This window comes from Metopolophium dirhodum, chromosome 7 (assembly GCF_019925205.1).
Source record: "Metopolophium dirhodum isolate CAU chromosome 7, ASM1992520v1, whole genome shotgun sequence".
Taxonomy (NCBI): Eukaryota; Metazoa; Arthropoda; class Insecta; order Hemiptera; family Aphididae; genus Metopolophium; species Metopolophium dirhodum.
The window spans coordinates 28,484,922-28,505,189 of NC_083566.1; the positions used below are offsets into that span (position 1 = coordinate 28,484,922).

Consider the following 20,268-nt stretch of genomic DNA (forward strand, 5'->3'; position numbering starts at 1 on the left):
ATGCATGAGTAGCAAATATTAAATAATATGTAAAAAAAAACTTACTTTAATGTGGCTTCAGCATCATTTAACCAATGAAGTAATGAATCTAAAGCATCTTGCACACCATGTGATTGAACTAATGCAGTGTCCAATTGTGATAGTCGGTCAGCTAAACCATTACATAAAGATCTGTACTTATCTTCCAATTCATTAACTGGGCCTTGAATGGCCTCAATTTCTTTGATACCACTTTGGCCTTCAAGTGATCTAATTAAACCATCTGCAGCTTGTTTAACATTTTCAATAAGCCTAGCTTGTCCCAAAAATTCATTATTCAAAGTTTTTGTTCGGTTGAATTGATCTTCGAGAGCATTCGGATCGGCACCAATTGGTTCATTAATGATTTTAATAGCTCTTGGTTCAGCTTCTCGAAGCCAAGCTTTAACAGCGTTCAAGGCATCTTTATATTCTCTCTGTTTAGAGTTAAGTCCACTTAATTTATCAGACAAGGCATTAGCTCGTGCTAATAAATCTCTATAATTATTAGTGACATTGATAACTGTATTTTTAATTACACTATCTTGTGATGATACTGGTTCAATATGATGAAGTCGAGATGGTAAACCAGTTCTGAAATCATTTAAACAGGTTAGATATTCTTTAGACTCGTCAATGAACTTTTGGGCTGCCATTGTGATAAAGCGGAGATCTGCTTGGTGTGAAATTACATCAGACACAAACTCCCTTGTGGATTCAGTTGATGATGTATCCGCAAGTCTATTTATATTAGCTAATGCTCGTTCTTTTTCATCAAGAGTGCGCTGAGCTCTATCCATCCATGTTGTAAATGTAGTAAGTTCAGATTTAAATTTGGACAGTTCATCTTTAGCAGAGACTAAGCGACGTAGCAGTTTATCAGTGCGTTCATTTGCATGGTCATACCGAGATTTCAGAGATTTTCCTTTCTTCTCAACATTATTTATTTCTTCTCTAGACAAGTATTCACTACCTGTGGCAATTATATGACGTACTTGATCCAAACATGTTGTAATAGGACGTAATTGTGAATCAATTTCTTCTTTAATCAGCTAAAAAATATTAGTACATAAATATTATATTGAATATAATATAAATTAATGCAGAAATTTAAAGTATCCATACTTTTAAAATGTTTATTTGATTACGTAGTTGATCTAAACCTTCTTGAGCTATATCTTGATTTGCAATTCTGTCTTCAATTTCTCCAATCCAGTTTAAGTATTCTGACAGTGTGTCATCACAGAGTTTGTACTTTTCTGCCATGGCTTGCTATAAAAATAAATTTCATTTTATGTTATAAAAACATCAATAAGAACCATAACAGTTAAAATTTAAAAAAAAATTAGTGCAATTATATATTTAGCATATTGAATATTATTTTTGATGCATACAAATTAAAAGCTTATTACATCTAAAAACTAATTTTAGTTTTCATTTGTTGTTGTTTTCATTTGTAAATCAGTTAAAATAAGCCTTTACAAAAAAAACAACATACAACATTTGTTATAATAACATCACAAAAATAATTTTGTTAGGCATAATATACAGGCAAAAAAATAACTGGTATGTATAGCTTTCAAAAATAATCTGGTTGTTCTGAAAAAAATAACACAAACACAAAAGCTATGAAAAGAGAAAATTTAAAAAAAGCTACTCTTAATAAATAATTAATTTAAAGTTTGTTGACAAAACAACTTATATAATTTTAAATCACAATACACCATGCATGGCATAACATTACATCATTGAAGTTACCAAGGTTATTCCCGTGGTGCTTGATTCTAGTAGTAATACAGGTAAAGATGGTACATTTCTACACTCATTATGTATAAAATCTTCTAATTCTTCTTCTGTTATTGATTCTTGTACAAAAAACTGAGGTCTCAAACTATTAGACCGTTCAACTTTACGTTTACCACCTTTTACTTCGACTGTTTCAACAGGTGAAGAAACATATTCAATAGCTGATGGATCATATACAAAGTTACCTTCTATAGCTTCTTTCATTGTAGTACCTTGATAGTGGCCAGTGGCATCTAAAATATCTTTTCTCAGTGCTTGTTTTAATGATAATGTTTTTGGCTTAGTTGGATCAACTACTACAGCAGAGTCTGGATTTATAATGCGCATATCAATGCACTCTTTAAATGATACTAACCTGTCAGTACCAGGTATAATAAAAACACCAGATTCAGGATCAAATAAATTTTGTTTAATTGCTTCAAATAAACTCCAACCTTCTGTTGGCAAATCAGTTCTAGGATCTTCTTTAATTTTTAAGGCGTCTAATGTTTTGGTCAATACGACTTTCAATGTACTTTTTGGTTTGAGGCCATTAAGTTTTGCTAAAAGTTGTAATTCATCTTCAGCCAAATTAATTTTATCTAAATTTCCTTGATGAACGGCGTCAAGTACAGTAATTTCTTTTTCATTTAATGTGACTTTTTTATTTAACACTTGAAATACCTCACCCCTAACCTCACTCGAATTGAGAGTTTCACTAAAATCAGCAATATGTTCTTCATTTTTTACCTTTATCCTTTCAACTGGTCCTCGTTCAGCATCCATTAATTCCTTTTGAATAGCTTCCAGCAAAGTCATTTGTGGTCCATTATCACCAACAACACACGGACCCAAAAGTTTGTTTGCTAAACCCTTGTCCACTAGTCCTTTCTCGACAGCTTGCTCAATAGTTACCCAACCAGATTTTGAACCTGGTTGAGTGGCAATACGACCAGTTCGTACATCTAATACTCGTAAACGAATTGCTTCGCCTACTGTTAAAATTTCGCCAGTCTTGGGATGAACAATTCCCGGAGCATTAATAATATCATCATCAAGTCCGGTTGCTTCTTCCATACGTCGACGCAATGAACGAATATCTGCATCACCATTAGATTCGACAGTTTGGGTAGAATGTTGATTACCCATTGCAAATGACTGATGATCTATATTTGTTGCTGTTATTGTTTCGTCTATACCATTTGTCGATACACTAGAATTTTAAAAAAAAAAATACAACACAACTTTAATCATACAACTATGAAAACATACTAAGACTATATAGTATCAAGTACTAACTCAGGAATGGTATCATATATATTGAATTCAGTTCTGAATGTGCGCAACGGCCTAGCCTCTAATGTCTTCACATATTCCTGCAACATTTATTTAGACTAATCATTTCTAATAGATAAATTGATAGGTTAAAGCCAAACCTTGGGTATCTTACAGTAATAGTATGTTGCTTAATAACTTCAAGGGAACAATACTCTACCATTTTTAATTATTTGTAGTAAAAACTAAAAGTGCAAAATAATTGACAAGAGGAGTGTTACTGTGTAGGTGTAATCAACTATACTTAACAAAATATTTGTTTTTCGTACACAAGAGTATATAATTAACACAATGTATTAATAAAAATTTAAATTGACCTAAGTAAAAACAAGGTAGTATTATTTTGAAATTTACAAACGTAAATATTTTTATTTAAATATCATTGTAAGCTAACCAGACATTTATATATTTATATAACACTACAATTGGTAAGTGGGAGCCAAACTTCAAAATGTATGTGTCCCAGAATAATAATGATTAGATGCAATAATTTTGGTATTTATAGACCTATGAAATTTTAATTTTAATATTTATCATCAAATTATATGAATGTATACTATTGTAACACCATTCAATAAAATATAAGTATGTAGTTGGAATCTTTTGCAATAAAAAAAATTATCTCTTTCGACTTTAATTGTGATTAATTAGATAATGTCAACTTATGTTTAAGATTATACATCTCATAATTTAAATTTAGTTTATAAGGGCTTATAAATATATTGAATTGATGAATTGTTTTATTTTATAGAATCTTCGTATATTTTACACAATTTGACAATCATTGAATTAAATTGAAATGTTTTTTTTTATCAGTTTAAAATAAATATAATAAAAAAAAAATTTGAAGACACCCTTAATTACTATTTTAATTTAGAATCAATTGTTATTCTTAATATTTTTTTAAACTTGAATTTTTTTTTTGAAATCATAAATATAAAAACAATAGATGTACATTTGGATGATTAAAAGAAATCAAATATTATATAGACAATAGTAAATACTAGTTATAAAATCAAATTAATAAGATTTAACTAATATTGATAATGGATCCTACTTGCTTAACATTCTAAAAATAATCTTACTAACCTGTAGTTCAAGATCATCAGTATTGACTGATGCTAGATTTTTCAACTGGTCAATCAGCATGTTAAGCAATGCTTGAAATCTATGGTTGAGCACGTCAAGTTCATGAGACACAGCCAATTCACCAACACTGGGATCCATATTTTGGCCTTTATTATGATTGCTGGCATCAAGGCTAGGATGAACTTCGTCTACCAGCCACGCACAGTAATGTTGAAGTCGTAGGTCATATATCTATTTGCGGGTTAATTATACGCATAGTCTTTGTTATGGTCTGTTAAATGGTTATCACAGCAAATTTCGATTTTTATTTTATGTTAAAAAGCGTCGTTACCTTAGCTTCTCGTATAAATCTGCCACCGTCCACATTGACGCTCTCAATTGCTTTAGTACGTTCCTGCACCTTGTTATACAAAGCCTACGAGATGTATTTGATCAATAAATAAAAAAACCTTTGTTCTGGCCGTGAGGCTTTACTTGAATAATGTAATACAGTATACACTTATGTTATATTAATATTTAATATTATACAATATATTAAATTATTATGTATTGTTTATTAAACGTGCAATGCAATTGTTCAGTTTAAGTAAAATAAAGTACATGACTCACCATAACATATTATATTTAATGATTTATGCCAGCTTTATATCTTTATATACACTTACTTTAGTAGTTTCTGTAAGATCTCTTGCTTGCATTTTAAGAGGTGCAACATTATTCAATTTAACATAGCTCTCATCAATGATTTTAACTTCAGACTGGTACGAATTTTTGTATTTATTCAAAAGATCGTAAGCTGCTTCACAGCTCTTCAGCCTGTAAGAACAAAGATAGGTAAAATATTAATGAAAAATTAAAGTGAACAAAAAGTCTTTGATATGATAAATGGTAATACACGTTAGTATTAGAAGATGATTAATATCTTATTTTTGCGGGTGTATGAATTAGTAATAAGTGAATTTAATTTTTTTTAAAGGTAATTTATTATTTTACCTGTCGACTAATTGACTACAAACATTATTCCATCTGCTTGTAATACGATTTACATCACTGTCTAGTCTATCCAAATCGTGATGAGCAGTTCGCGGTAAGTGGTGTCTGGATTTTTCTGTTAAACGCCTGGTACTGTGTTTATCTTCAACCAACTGATCAATGATTGGCTGTTGAAGGACAACATTTTTTTGTAATGCTATCAGATCTTGATGCACCTTTATAGAATTATACACATAAATATATCACTGTGAACTTAAAATTTAATATTAATGAAATTAATTAATTTACTAATTTTAAAGCCGGTAATTCAGAAGGCATTTCACCATAGGATGCTAATTTTATTTCAAAATCTGATATAACATTGTTTGCATCATCTAACCCAGACAAAGTTATTTCTGCGCACTTGAGTCTTTCAACATAAAGCTGAGAGAGATTCCATAACTGGTTCCATTGGTTCAAAACCTTATCATGTTTAGCTTGTAATGCTGCTGTTTTGTTTGGTATGTTTTTGAATGTAGCTTGCATGGCTTCTACATCAGGACCCAAGTTCTATAGTACAAATAAAATTATTATTATAAAATATTATTATTCTATTACATAATCTAACAAATGATGAATAAAATACCTTCAGTGACGTTTCAAAGTCTTTGTGTTGAATAACTAAATGTTCCAAAGTGTCCATATCTCTTGGTATAGGGGCACTCAATCTAGTATTTAATGTGTGTTCATATTCATCCAATGAAATTTGAATAGATTTAACTTGATCAGTAAACATTCGGGTAAGATTTTTACTGTCTTCTTCAGCTTGTGACCGCCTTTCAAATTCATCAAATAACCTGTTAACTTCATCCATTTCTCTCTTGAGTCTTCTTAATTGAGGGTCAGCTGGATCACCTTCTCTCAACAACTTATTAGCATCTTCATTTAATGCCTTACGAATAGCATTACGTTGATCAGCACCCATGGCCAAAAACTATAAAAAAAAAAAAAAACAAAATAAGTTAATTCAATTTAAAAAATAAAAATAAAATAAAATGTTTATTACTTGAGCCAAATCCCAACCCTTGACAACTTTGATAGTAGCAAATATCATATTTTGACGCATACGCAATTGTTTACGTTGCCATAATGCTGTTGAACGATCATATGCTCTACGCAAACGATCTACAGAATCTAAAGCTTCTTGATCAGGAGGAGGTATTAAAAATACAACACCAGGAACATTTGAATCATCAGTTAGATTCATTCCTCTGGACACTCTCCATTTGATTCGTCCAGAATTATCATGGAGCAACCATTGAGAACCTTTTTCTACATTAATCTAAAAAAAAAAATTGTGTTTAACATTAATTGTTTCATCATGTCATCATTTTTTTAACATACCCCATTTTGTTTGAAGCTACAAATTGCATTCACTGGTATAGGTCTAGTAATTGGAAGTCTACGTTGTTTCAGTGGAACTACTTGCCTTGATCGATCTTCAAGTGTACCAATCACTTCACTGAAGTTATTTAATTCTTCTCGGAGGTCTTGCATACCTTTCAACAAACGTTCTCCATCATCCAAACTAAATTCCGATTGGCTAAAAACAGAATTTAGTAACTCGTCTCGTTTGTTTAACCAATGTTCAGCTTCTTTGACATCAGTATAGAACTGATGATAGTAAGTGGCATGCTTTAGATGAGTTTCTAAACAAAGAGTTAACTGGAGTAACCAAGTCCATTGTGTTTGTAATGCAGAAATATAAGCTTCAATACACTTTGATGCAAGATGGCCCTGAAGAATTAACGCTTCTCCGCGATCTTGGACCGAACTTAATTGAATCTCTCGTTTCTCAAGTTCTGACATTAAAGACTGGAAAAATAAATAATATTCATTTTTATAAAACATAAAATAATAAGGGTCTATAAATTTAATCAAAACACACAACCTCAATCCCTGATCCAAATGCATGCTTAAAAATTAGTTAACATATTATTAAAAAATTAAAAATTAAACCTATTATATAATATTATAATAAATACTAAATATTACCTCATAGTATTGTCGAATTGATGGTATGTTTAAATCTTTATCACTCCAATCACGATTTAATTCAATTTCTTCTTTCTCGTTGAGCCAAATAAGCTGATTAGTAGCTGATTGCAAGAAGTCTTGCAATGTTTCTAGATCAGATAGTCGTTTATTAGAGAAAGTAACTAATTCAGCATAAACTTTCTGCAATGTATTCAAGTGCTGTGAGTACAGAGATAGCTCATCTCCGTGGAAATTACTCTTAGCATTTATGCAATGCTCAACTTTAGTATGGAATTGGTCGATTATTTTATGTTCGCGCTGGTGTTGGTCCAAAAGCCCTTGGACACTAGGCAAGTCTGAACCATATTCAGCTTCCTGTAATTGTTTCTATAAACACATAAAAACAACATAAAATTAGCAAAAACATTAAAAAAAACTAATTTTCAAATGTATCCTACCAATTTGTTATTGCACCAATCAATGCATTCTTGCAATGAACGAAAATGAGTATTGGTATCAACAAGTCGAGTTTCCAGAATGGTTCGTGTTTGTTTGGTAACTGTACGCTCTTCAACAATTGGAAATGATAGAGTAGCCAAAGGAGTAAGAACTTTTGAATGCAACAAAGAACGCAAATTTACCCATCTCTGATGCAGTTTTTCCACCCTAAATAAAAAATATATAAAATATAATAATTTAATGAATAAAATATAGTTTATAGTAGTACCTCTTTTGTAACTCAGGTGCCTGCACGTAACGTCCTTCTCTGAGTGCTTGCACATCAACAAACAACGATTGAATAGTATCTTCAGATAAACGCAACTCAGTCTCCAGTTGATCAGCGTTGTGTTTTGCATCCAATGGATGCAATCTATCTGCCCGGCGACCTTCTTCCACAATTCTAGTTTCCAACTCATCCAACTTTAAGTCGGTGCGCTTGGTTTCACGATGAACTTTTTCCGCTAATCTTTGTAAGCGTTCAAGACGTTTTATTTCTTCCTGAATAGCAGAATCTCGATCTTGGTATGACATCATCAAACGATTCCAGGTACGGTCAATAGCATCAGCTTGTAATTCTGGTTCAATATCATTTTCGCCAACAGCCTCAAAATATTTCTATAAATTATAAAATTCTATGAATGTTTCTACCAAAAAAACACATGTCATATATATGTATTATTTATTACTTGAAGTTCCTTATATAAATGGACCAGGTGTTGTTTGTCACGATGGCGAGGTGGAAGCTCTTCATTACGAAACTTAGTAGAATCAGATGCTAATTTTTTCATTTCAATAAGTGTTGATGGAAAATTACGGTCGGACATTACAGATAACTTTTCACGCATCCAGCGGTTCAGTGATGAGGCAATTTCACGATATTCCCCAGAACGTTGTTGAGATTCCTACAAAAATATAAAATAAAAATAATAAATATTTAGAAAATAAAACTATTCAATTTTTACTTACAGAATCATAAAGAGGGTGTAAACGCGGAGGTTCTGGGAACACTTCGTGTAATGATGATATATAAGTAATAATCGATTTTTCATCAATTTCGTGGGTGTCAACGTCTGTAAAATAAGTATTACAAAAATTAATTTACAAAATCTATGTAAATATTATGATGCAACTATGATGATTACCTTCGGGATCCAATAATCTGGTGACTCCATATTCTCGTTCTGCTATGTAAAATGCAGACTCCAATCGCTCACGAACATTTTTACTTTTGACATTGCGCCAATCGACTAAATCCGGTCTATGGTAAGATTACAATAAATATTAATTTTTATTACATATGACAAATTTTTAACCACAAAAAAATGTTATTAGGTACCTATTTCTGTGTATAATCGCGTTGAATGCCATGCCATCCCGCCAAGAAGACGTGAAGTCCGACACCCGAACACCTGGGTATTTCGATGTTGATTTGCGAGCCCATTTCAATAAAGCGTCACGCGCCGATACGTTCGGTTCTTCACCAACCACAATGTCAGATATCTAAAAAAAAAAAAATAATAATAATAATAAATAAAAATAACAATAATAATATAAACGTAAAAAATAAAATAATAAAAATATCGAAAACCGCGCCATTACAAGTCGACGCGCGTATTAAATGTCCACATAAGGTTTCTTGTCCCACCGGAGGCGGTTCGAATTACCCATATTACATTGGTGCCATATACATAATTGTACATATATAGGAATATGTATTTTTACACAGAATAATAATAATAAAAAAAATAAGACAATTATTATTAGGGTCAACAATGCGCAAGCCCGCCGACGAAAACAAAATACAATTCGGTATACGTGTTTTTTACGATTCGACCGAGCCACCAGTCTTCTCCTTAAATGGGCAGTAGGTCCGCTCTAGAGGCCGTTCACAACACATTCTCGCCCATGTCATTTATTAGTAGGACAAATTATGTGTGTTTTTATTCTTCTATTGAAATTATCATTCGAGCAAACGAACGAAAAGTAAAACAAATTTTTACTCATGAAGAAGATTTAAAGTCGAGACTTCGATCCAAAACTAAGATAGAGTAAGAGAGTACCTATGTGTGTGAGAGAGAGGTGATTTATGGGTGTGTGTGTGTGTGTGTGTGTGTGTGATCTTGTAAAGTGTATGTGTGCGCGAAGAAAGAAATCAAAAATCAGGTCACCATCATTATGCGCGTTTGAAGGAAATGTACAGTATGCATAAGAAACCATCCATGCGTGCCCTGATCATAGTCATATTATTCTTCACTATTATGGCAGCGGGTACAGTGTAAAACGTAGATATTATGTATGTAGATACTATCCATGTTTGTATACATGTTAACTATGTTTCAGTCAGGTGATGTACAGTATACAACTGTATACATTACCTATAGTAGACGGTACAAGAAACAACATGTAAATATATAGCGCAAAATATTGTAGGTAGGCTTGATGATGTTTGTCTTGTTCTGTTTTTGATGCAAATCTTTACCGGCCCCAATAAATAACCAAAAAAGCATGGTCAAGCTTTTATTCTTGTTTCAGAGCACTTCTTCATTAACAATCGCTCCGTTCACTTCGAAACACATAGTTCGTTCACCTTATTCTTGTTTCCGGTACGTGCACTCAAGCAGTCTGCATATGTGCGAGAAAATTTAAATCCAAGTACCCGAATCAGCAAATTTAACTTTTATATCGAATTTTTGAACATCAATACAATTATGATAAATGAACCCCAATACGCTAACCACTCATCTGTGTCATTTCCGATTGTATAACAACAACACAATGCCCTACGATAAACGGGTATACAATAAATTAAATACACAAGTTTTACATTTTATGGACTCTTGTCGTCTATTACTAACCAAATACATAAAAAATAAATATTCGTCAGTTTATCAAAGGCGGTGGTTATCTTTTCGGTAAACGAATAAATTTGTGATTAAAAGAAATTATGTAATAATAAACTATACAAAAATAATATAATTTAGATACTTGTAAGATAATCAACTTTTTAAAAGATTATCATTAAACAAATTATGTATGAAACATGATGTGTGAAATCAAACTGATAAGCTTAATATGACGACCAAAATGTAATTTCTACCATGATTTGAATGGCTTTTAAAATATTTGGTTTAAACTTTAAACGCGAAATGTGGATTAAGGAATGCAACACAACATGTCACACGCGTAAACTCTATATTATAATATATAAGACGGACTGTGGTGGAGGACGAAAATTGGTCCGATGCACAGAGGTGTGTGTCTGTTATTGGAAGAATGTGATGTACAAGTACAATATATGAAATCTTCTAATGAAATATTTAAAAATAAGCGTTACCGGGGGGGGGGGTGGAGGTGTATCCACATATAGAGGTTTTACTGTAATGAGTAATAACTGAATTAGGATTTACACCGCGTCCAATATAATATATATAGTTGCTTGCATCGACACATCGTATATATATATATATTATATTATGGTGCGTGAGCAGTGCGTGTATGTGGTTAAGTACTTTACTACTATATACATAATGTGTCGAACATAGTGCAAACGTTATGTGTTGATATATTGCATATGTATCTATAATTTGTAAACCACTTTCATTCGAAAACGGATCGGCTTTATCTGTGCGCATAAGAAAGCGGAAAAAGAAAAAAAAAACTATTCAATGGAACAAAACAACAAAACATGTGTCCTATACAGCGATATACAGCTATACCACGAAAAAATGTCAAGTTGTACGCGAATATAACTATACTATACGAAAAACACTCAAAATAACTATAGACCACCTCCATTCGACTGCACGCGAAAAAGCCATTCGGACCGATTTCCCGCCAAACCGCCGAGAGACTGATACCGACCGTAGCGATTTCGAGCTATTATTTAGTTTATAGGAAAACATTCGATCCGGAGACAACCCATCACGACAGGATGAGCCTGGCGAACAAATCATATAGGTATAATAAGACATATCGGTATGCACGTATGCGCGTGCTGTGCACGATGCGCGAGACTACCTTGGCTTTCTTGGTCTTGATGACCTGATGGTGATGTCTGGACGAGGTCCTCTTGGACTCCTCGTACGGCTGGTCGGCGACCATCATCTGTCCGGTTTTCATCATGCTCTCGGTGGCCGACACCTCGACGCCGCGCGTCAGCACGGTGGTTTTGCGCAGGACGCGCGTGGTGACCGAGTGCCTGCCGACTTCCGGCCGCCTGTCCACCTTTTGCGACTCGTGATTGGACCCGGTCACCTCAGTGGACAGGTGACGTTTCGTGTACACGGACTGCAAGTCGCGCACGTCGTCGTCGCCTTCCCGGGTGCCCTGCATGAACAGCCGGCTACCACCCGGGCGACCAGCCGCCGCCGACGACGACGACGACACCTCCTTGGAGGCTTTTGTGAACCGGTACATGATGTACCGTCCGCGTTTCGATCTCTGTCGATCTCGATCTTATCCGGGTGCTCGCGTCAATCGTTCTTCGCTCGCATAGCGGCGCACGAGACGTTTCCGAAAACCGTTTACAACGACGTCTGTCAAATGCGTTGGGCGTGTGTATCGCGACGATGTATGTACGTAAATATAGTTTGCATACGACAAGTCCGGGACGACAGCAGCAGCAAAACCGTTACTGAGCAACGATGAACAACGATGACGACGACTGACTGCACGCGCGACACGGCCGGTGCACAAGAGATAACTGAACCGTGTTAAGCCGTCGGGGGCCGGGCCGGTGTTGCAGCAGAAAGGCAATACGTGAATGAGTAGGAGGATGAGGAGGAGCGCACGCTCGCAGGTATACAGGTACACTATACGGAGTGTTGTCGCGGCTGTGGTGTGTGTGTGTGTGTGTAGAGGGGAACCACAGCGACTGCGTATGGTACCTGCCCGCAATAATAATAATAAAAAAGCGCACTTCAAGGTTATAACCACGCACACGCACCGCCACCGCACCCGGTCACTGGGGTGAAGGGGGGGGGGCCCATTGAATAATATTGCGAGAGACGCGATACGCATACGCGAGATTTTCTTCCGCGGAGTCGGGATTAGATACGCGGAGGTTTCATTGAAAAAACAACGATTGCCCAACGCAAGTGACCAGGCTGTAGGACTCGTCGGTCGTACGATTTAGGCCCCCTCGAAAAGCACCAGCAGTCGTCGCAGATGGTCTACCAGAATATTATGGTATTATATTGTAGGTAATGTAATGTGTTACGATAACAACGCCCGGCGCCCACGGACGTTGAGCCCACGTTCGACCTGGCCAAAAATCTCATCGCCGCGTTTACGGTGTGCACCACATATCCATATAAAGAGCGCTCAGCCAGGTGCGTTCGGATCCTTGGGTCGCCGGGGACCTTGGGCGAACCATAGCGTAGGAGTCACCAGCCCAGCGGACGCTGGAGGAGGCCGCGGATTACATAAACACCGCACCGCTGTGCACGCAACATACCTGCGTTATAGATATACACACCAGTACGGACGGAGGCGGGAAATCAGGGTTAAGACCGGATATTTACTCACGGCAAAAACAGATTTTCACAATCACCCGCGTCCTAGTGCTTTTTACCGGCTTGCGCGCGCAATATATAACCTACATATTAAACGTATTAAAAATATGTTTCCGGGAAATCACGACGACGTCAATATTGCAGGTACATTAAGGTATACAGTGTGCCGCGATGACAGTATATGGTGTAATGCGATGACACGCGCCGCCACCGTTATAATACACGACGACGACAGTATCACATAAATCATAATTGTGATTTCGTGACGTACGTTACTACGAGTAACGCCTCTATTCGTGATATGATTGGTAAAACAAAAATTGTACCGTTCCTCCGTTTGAATAAGAATACTCTCATTGTCTCAGACATTTAGAACGCGCGGTGCCGTAAATACTGATACACAACTATATTGACTAAAATATAATAATTTCACGCGTTTCAATATATTTAATTGAAAAATATGGTCGTTACGTGGTGGGTATAATTTTACCTAGTGTAGATACCCATAAAAATACAAAAAATCTCATACGCAACTTAGATGTGCTTATATTATAGTTATATATAAAACAATAAATTAAATTCGTTATAATTGTTTAAAGACAAAATATTTTTAAAAAAAAAAAGTTAATTATTATTAATTATTCATTAAAATTTACTTAATACATATCATTCGGTGGTAATTTGTATAGAACGATGACGATAGAAAAATTATCTGTTCAGAATTTTTATATTTACTACAATTTTGAACGGAAAACTTTAATTTATATTTATATAAAGAATTATGTATTATGCAATGCGATTAATAATTAAAAATACATACTTTTAGAAATGTTTTTACAATAAGAAGCTAAAAAAAATAGAGAAAAACAAACGTATTTATAGTATTAAATATGATACAAAACATTAAAAACAAATAGGAACCAGCTGATTTTAATAAAAAGGTGTAAGAAAATTAAAGAAGTTAATAATTAATTATTTACCCTGTTTTACATACAACTATAATAGTTATTACAAGATAAAAACTTAAAACATTCTTAATAATTAATTAAAAAGGAGCGTTTGAGGTAACTACTATTACTTAGATGCTTTTATAGTTGCCTATCCAACTCCTAATATAAAATCTCATTTCTAATACTCTATAAAATATGTATTTTAGCATGCTAAAAAAAAGTTTTTAATCATTTTTAATACAAAATTCTATTAAAATATTAAATTTTTAAGTAATATCATCATATAATGAATTAACCATTCTGAGGTCAGCTAACGTCAACTAACTACATCAGTATCCAACAAGATATTATGACTAAAATCAATTAATATTCAAATATATAAATTAAATACACTGCAACTTCAGTAATCAACTCGATTTTAAGGTGTATTTTGAAATTGTATATTTGAACGTTTTAAATAAAAAGAAAAGGATAATTATAAACTAATAAGAAATAACTAAATTATTATCCACCTTTTAAAATTTATTCTAGCTGGCAACTACTTTACATACTTTTAATTTAAATTGTGTATTTTTTTTTTTGAATTGTTGAAAATGTAAAAACTAGCAATACTGATCGTGTAGGCTATAATCAACCACACGCGGTTTTCAGGTGCGCCCTGTGTTTTGTTCTATCACACGTGACCAGCGTTGTGTAACAATTTATTTTTGTAATAATATGCCGTTCCGGACATAAATACCCATATCCAGCAATAAAAGTTAACGACACTAACCTGGAAATGAAGTATAATGGTCCATATGAGACCCAGCGTGAGTTTTGGATTTCCATCTACAATATCTTCTGCCCGAATATTCACGAGTTTGATCTAAAAACACACATAAATGATTATAACTTTGCACTATTTGTTATTTAAGTAAAAGTATTTACCTTTTTGAAACGCAAGTATTCCAGTGCCATTTGGACATTTTGTAGCATGTGAAATCTCAGTTTGCCTCTTTCTCTTGGCTGGAAATTAATTCGGTTATAATTATTATAAATATTTAGAGTAACTAAGTAACTTGTCCTTGTCAATCTATCAAATATACGATTTGCAGTGTTTACGAAAAAATTAATAATACAATATATTCATTGAAACTCAACAATAATAGGCACAATTTAATGACTTTTTTACAAATTGTATTACACAATTTTCCCCAGCAAAACAAAGACAAGGATGTATTTCAGGCCTTGGCGCATCACTTTATACGGAATATCAAGTTCTAAGTAGCTGCTGGCCGTAATTATCATTGTCCGGTTTGCCGGGAACACCTTTCTTGGATGTAATAGCATTTTCCTTCAATTAGGTTTTTACAACTCTGCTATATAATAGTACTAGCCTACCCCTTAAATTACCAAACACAAAAGATAACAATTAAAAGCGTCAGAATTGTCGAAACCGCCCACAAAAACTATCGTGTTGAGCCACAATCAAAAGTTTTCGATTACTCAAAACATCGATTATTATGGCCTAATGATCATCTGACACGTTACAAATCCTATAGAGGCACACCCCAGAAACCTTGAAAGTAATTTTTCTAATAAGTAATAACATATAAAATAATGTCCGATGCATGTAAAACCATTTTTCTTTTTCTAAAAAAAAATACCATCCTACATACATAATTTTGTTATGCCTTGTCTATATATTTATTATTTACTATTATTTATTGCTTACCAATTGATCTCCGGACAACACTTCGAGTAATGATATCAAGTTCAGACCGTCTTGCAAATCGATGAATAAGTCTCCAACATGACGGTTCGCCTGTAAAGCCAAACAATTTATTGTTAAACACTCGCATTTCATGTACGTTATCTATTATTATTGAAGCGTCAACATGTTTAATAATAATAACCAATGCTACAGATCCACAATTTAATAAAATATGTAAATATATATAAAAACAGTCAGAAAAATGTGATATAGACTACTAAACACTTAACACGTGGAAGGCAGTGACAAACAATATAAACTTTCTACACGCACAAAATAATACAACCTACGGGTTATAATTAGTACTTCTAATATTTTTTTTAAAACTATCACTCAAAAGAAAATATTTGAAAACGCTCAACTCAAGTAAACTTACACAAGAACAACTAGAATTAGAACACGCCTGCAAACAAGTGTATGTCTGAAACATACAATTTGCTCATTTACTTTTAAAATAAATTACGAGAAAAATGAACGAAAATCCTTTCGATCGTGTCAAATTAAAACGTGAGTTATTATTTTTTATTTCTAAGTAATTATCCTACCTTCGAGTATTTCCAATGCTGCTTTCACATATTCAGGTAAATGGAAAAAAAACATACAATAACTGATATAAGCAAATGTTAATTTTAATCCACAGATTATAATGATTTTACTAAACTTTAAAGTATATAATATTATAACATGTGACATAAATAATAAGTTTTTATTTATTTACGGTTGTACCTATATAAATATTGATATAAATATACTATAAAACCCCATAATACTCAAGAAGGTATACCCCCTAAAAAAAAGTAATGCATTGCAATTTTAGATATATTTTTTTTTTATATTTTTGAAAGATAAATTTCATTTTGTTTTCGATAGCGGAAGTAATATATACCCACCACATGCCAATCCTAAAAACATAATTTTGCCAAACCAAAATATATTATTCAATATGAATAATATGATATTTAAATGTTTCCGTTTTGTGTTGGCGGATACATCATTAACTAGTACAAAAAAGTAAGTTGGCGTTGATATTTTTTAGGTACTATGTTATTTATACCTTGACCCAAAAATTATAGAATAATGAAGAAAAATAATAAGCAAATGCATACTAAAATCAAAAAATATATATAAACACTGTAGTAATTACAAATAAAATCAATTAAAAATGTTAACATGTACCAAAACAATAGGTTGGGTACACTAAATTTATTTATCATACATTACATTTTGATTGGAAATAAATATTTAAATATTTATTCAATGTAAAGTTTAGTTTTGTACACTTCAAATTAATAGTTAGGTGACGTAAATTTTATTTAACAAAACGTTGATGCATTATATTTTTTTGGGTTGTATGAATAACCGTCCTATTGACTTAAATGTATTTTAAGTAATTTTGTTTTAGGTTAATTCATAGACGAACAAAACTCTAATCAGAGGATACAGCATACAAAAAGCTTGATTCACCCACCGATATTTTTAACTACCTACCAAAAAAATATTCTAACCAATATATATTATACATATATAGTATCTAGTGCCAACTTCTATCGAAACCATTCGTTATTATTTTCATTACATTATTATCTGATGATAAAATTGGATTCAATTTTGTACCTATATATTTTAATAATGTAATTTCTAACGGAAAATTGACTAAACCGGATAATCAGCGAAAGCTTTCACTGTGTATCTACAAAAATTCACTAAAACTATCATAAAAGCGTAATAACAAGGTTTTTTGTTCTCAAAAATCTTAATGTATTATGATTTAATGTATTGACTGTGTATACTAAAATTAAATATAAATAGATACCTATTATAACAAAAAACAACAGCGGTACATATCACATCTCTTAATCATTTATGAATATTACTATAGAGTATATTTTATTATTTGAGTCCGGCGAAAAAGATGACAATTCAAAGTTAAAAATTTTCACATTTATAATTTTAACTTTAATTTTACATGTAAGTACTTACAAACTTTTGTAGATTTTAGATTTTTAAGAACATTATTTTATTATTAGATTTTTTACCCCATTAGATGCTCTATTATATTATGTGGGTACTGGGTATTCTAATTAAGTCTCCTTATAAACTGTTTTATAAGTTGTATTTATTATCATTTGTTATTATGCTTATATGTACTTATATTTTACATTTCTTTCCTTTTAAGAATTTGCTCTCCCAGCACAAGATTTGCTCTTTTTGAAGGTGTTGCAATATTGTTAATTTATAAATATTTTTATTTTATAAATGTATATATAATATTTTGTTAAAATATTAATAAGATAAGTTATTGTTACAATAAAGTTATTATTATTATAATTATTTATATCCATAAATAATATACTCCACCATGCATACACATAAGATCTAACATATTGATTTTATTTTTATTTATAAAAAGATTGCTAACTGTAAAACTAAATATTTAGTGTCTAATTTTACAAGAGAGTTAAATGAGAGTTAATAGTTTTAAGTGATAGAAAAAATAGTGATATAACGTAAAAATATAGGTATCACTTAAAACCGTAAATGCAACATAAACATGAGATATATTCTTAAATGTCAGACCATAATTATTTTTAAAATATAAATATAATGATGTTTTTGAACATCAATATATTTTTATTACTTAAAAAAGTTCCAGGCTCAACTAAGCATAACAAAATGACTAGGTTATAAAAATATTTATATACACGTCAACAAGTACAAATATTCACGTTTGTTTGTTTAGTTCAATGATAAGACTCCTTTGTGACCAAAAACGATGCAATTCACTATTCAAATAATGGGAATGTATAATATATTATATTTTGTGCTCGACAGGTGCATAATTATTAATACATATATAACGACTGTCGACTATAGCTGGTACTATCTATAAAACTAAACCCAAAGTTTAAGAATTTTATGTTAAACAATATATTATATGTATTATAATATGTTATTAAGTATAACACTAACATTATTATATGTACTAACTACTATCCAATACCTATTTGTATTCATATTATATATTATTATAATAGATATAAGTATACATATAGTAAAATATAATACATTTAAGTCCTCATGTTATATGACTCACTTTTTTCAAATGTTTGTTCACCCATTTCGTAAACGTTTTCTTCTGTATGGCATCTCTTTCATCTGAAAACAAAATATAAAAACTTTAGTTTAAAGTTAATAATATTATAGTTTATTTTTTATCGGTTAAAAACTTAAAAATATATTTTCCATATAACAGTTTACACAATAGCAAACCATTTATTATACGGCCTATATAATATACGTTTAGTTATAATATACGTTTCACTATGTTTATAACGTTCTGCCACGTTATTATGGACATAATATTATATAAGTTTTGCAAACAAAACTTCATCTAACATGAAATTTTGCAAAAAAAAACTTCATCTAACATGACGTACTTATTATAGTTATTATAAAACAAATAAATTTACATAAAACTATACAAATAATTACAACATTTCTAAATTTAAAATCTTTTAAATTTAAATTTTAAATGTATAACAAGTAACAAAAACACTAATCTGTGCCCCAATATTCATTAGACATGCAATACCGTGTAATTACTCTATCTGGGAGCGTTCCGGTTAAACGTAATCGAATTTGCAAGAATTTATTTATCGTCTATGCATTTCGCTTCGATTTTTTCTTCGACCTATTTGGAACATTTTACGTCTTTGTACAGTTTATTTTAATTGTATAAGCATTGTTTTCAGCGGAATACGCTGCCTAATAATTAATATAATATTAACTTGTAGGTACTACCTACCTATAAGATAATATTTACAAAAACACATTATTATGATAATTTATTTAAACGCAAAGTCAATATAAATTTCATATTTATTTTTTATTTTTGTGACAAACCAAATTAATTATAACTGTTCCATTACATATGTCATCGTACACGCCGTGTTTAAATTATCATATTCAATATACATAGATAATTTTAAAACTGTAATAAATACTTGGGATTTAGGTACTTCCATATTTTTAAAAATGCATCGTGTCAAAAAAATACCTATATAATTTCAATAATTTATAATTAAAAATTAAAAGAACGTGATGCTCGCACGTGTCGTCTCCATCTTACAAACGTATAACATAGCACATTTTTGTTTAAAAGAACCCATTTTGTGTTGTGAGTCTTAAATTACAGTATAAATTAACCTGTCATCAATTTGAAAGGTTATTATCTGTTCTCTGGTCACTTTTTTTTTTGATATGAAAGAAAAAATGTTGACATAATATTATGAAAATAAGTTATAAGTATACTTAT

The 20,268-nt window shown here is 31.9% G+C and overlaps 1 protein-coding gene across 23 annotated transcripts in view; it reads right to left on the reverse strand.

The window, feature by feature from the left end:
• Window positions 1-20,268, reverse strand: part of LOC132948024 (dystonin) — a 75,939-nt gene that overhangs the window by 23,437 nt on the left and 32,234 nt on the right. For 10 of the 23 annotated variants that reach the window (XM_061018269.1, XM_061018277.1, XM_061018271.1 and 7 more), the window contains 26 exons: window positions 19,048-19,109; window positions 16,499-16,516; window positions 16,330-16,374; window positions 15,915-16,004; window positions 15,128-15,205; window positions 14,973-15,065; window positions 9,074-9,237; window positions 8,880-8,995; window positions 8,704-8,807; window positions 8,424-8,639; window positions 7,964-8,352; window positions 7,695-7,902; window positions 7,255-7,623; window positions 7,151-7,174; window positions 6,604-7,074; window positions 6,266-6,541; window positions 5,846-6,193; window positions 5,509-5,769; window positions 5,221-5,435; window positions 4,893-5,043; window positions 4,559-4,642; window positions 4,228-4,458; window positions 3,103-3,179; window positions 1,777-3,016; window positions 1,144-1,290; window positions 46-1,070 (listed from right to left, as the gene is read on the reverse strand). In XM_061018269.1, the coding sequence (XP_060874252.1) occupies window positions 46-1,070; window positions 1,144-1,290; window positions 1,777-3,016; window positions 3,103-3,179; window positions 4,228-4,458; window positions 4,559-4,642; window positions 4,893-5,043; window positions 5,221-5,435; window positions 5,509-5,769; window positions 5,846-6,193; window positions 6,266-6,541; window positions 6,604-7,074; window positions 7,151-7,174; window positions 7,255-7,623; window positions 7,695-7,902; window positions 7,964-8,352; window positions 8,424-8,639; window positions 8,704-8,807; window positions 8,880-8,995; window positions 9,074-9,237; window positions 14,973-15,065; window positions 15,128-15,205; window positions 15,915-16,004; window positions 16,330-16,374; window positions 16,499-16,516; window positions 19,048-19,109 (6,502 nt within the window). Of the gene's footprint in view, window positions 1-45; window positions 1,071-1,143; window positions 1,291-1,776; window positions 3,017-3,102; window positions 3,180-4,227; window positions 4,459-4,558; window positions 4,643-4,892; window positions 5,044-5,220; window positions 5,436-5,508; window positions 5,770-5,845; window positions 6,194-6,265; window positions 6,542-6,603; window positions 7,075-7,150; window positions 7,175-7,254; window positions 7,624-7,694; window positions 7,903-7,963; window positions 8,353-8,423; window positions 8,640-8,703; window positions 8,808-8,879; window positions 8,996-9,073; window positions 9,238-11,754; window positions 12,433-14,972; window positions 15,066-15,127; window positions 15,206-15,914; window positions 16,005-16,329; window positions 16,375-16,498; window positions 16,517-19,047; window positions 19,110-20,268 lie in introns of those variants that run through there. The other 13 variants (XM_061018278.1, XM_061018285.1, XM_061018275.1 and 10 more) reach the window with 8 other exon arrangements.